This window comes from Corvus brachyrhynchos, unplaced genomic scaffold (assembly GCF_000691975.1).
Source record: "Corvus brachyrhynchos isolate BGI_N302 unplaced genomic scaffold, ASM69197v1 scaffold114, whole genome shotgun sequence".
NCBI classification, from domain to species: Eukaryota; Metazoa; Chordata; class Aves; order Passeriformes; family Corvidae; genus Corvus; species Corvus brachyrhynchos.
The window spans coordinates 8,884,764-8,885,134 of NW_008238337.1; the positions used below are offsets into that span (position 1 = coordinate 8,884,764).

Here is a 371-nt window from a genome sequence, read left to right on the forward strand (position 1 = left end):
CCCCAAAGGCTGCACCCACCAGCCCCCCCATGGCCCCAGGAAACTCTTTGCAAAGGGGAAGAGCAAGTGAGAAGACATAATGGTGTGGGGATGTGATGGGGTCTGGCACTGGGATCCCAGCCAAGGTGCTTCCAGCCATCCCCACGTCCTGCCCCAGAGCAGACCCTGCCCCACTGCACTCTCCCTCCCTCCACCCCAGTATGCCAGGGCAGGGACAGGGCTGGAGGGATGGGTAAGGGCTCAGATACGCTCTTACCCAGTGCCGGCACCGCAGCAGGATTTCCTGGAACACCCTGGTGGCCATCTGCAGGGTGGGGAGCAGCAGGAGGGGGCCCAGTTCAGCCGGGAGTGGTGGGGGATGTAGGACACTC

At 63.6% G+C, this 371-nt stretch overlaps 1 protein-coding gene across 1 annotated transcript in view; it reads right to left on the reverse strand.

Moving 5' to 3' along the window:
* The window catches only part of LOC108446845 (thyroid adenoma-associated protein homolog), a gene marked incomplete at its 5' end in the record, with an annotated part of 13,182 nt that overhangs the window by 4,828 nt on the left and 7,983 nt on the right, over nt 1-371 (reverse strand). Inside the window, 1 exon segment of the mRNA XM_017734740.1 lies at nt 257-368. Within this exon segment, the coding sequence (XP_017590229.1) occupies nt 257-368 (112 nt within the window).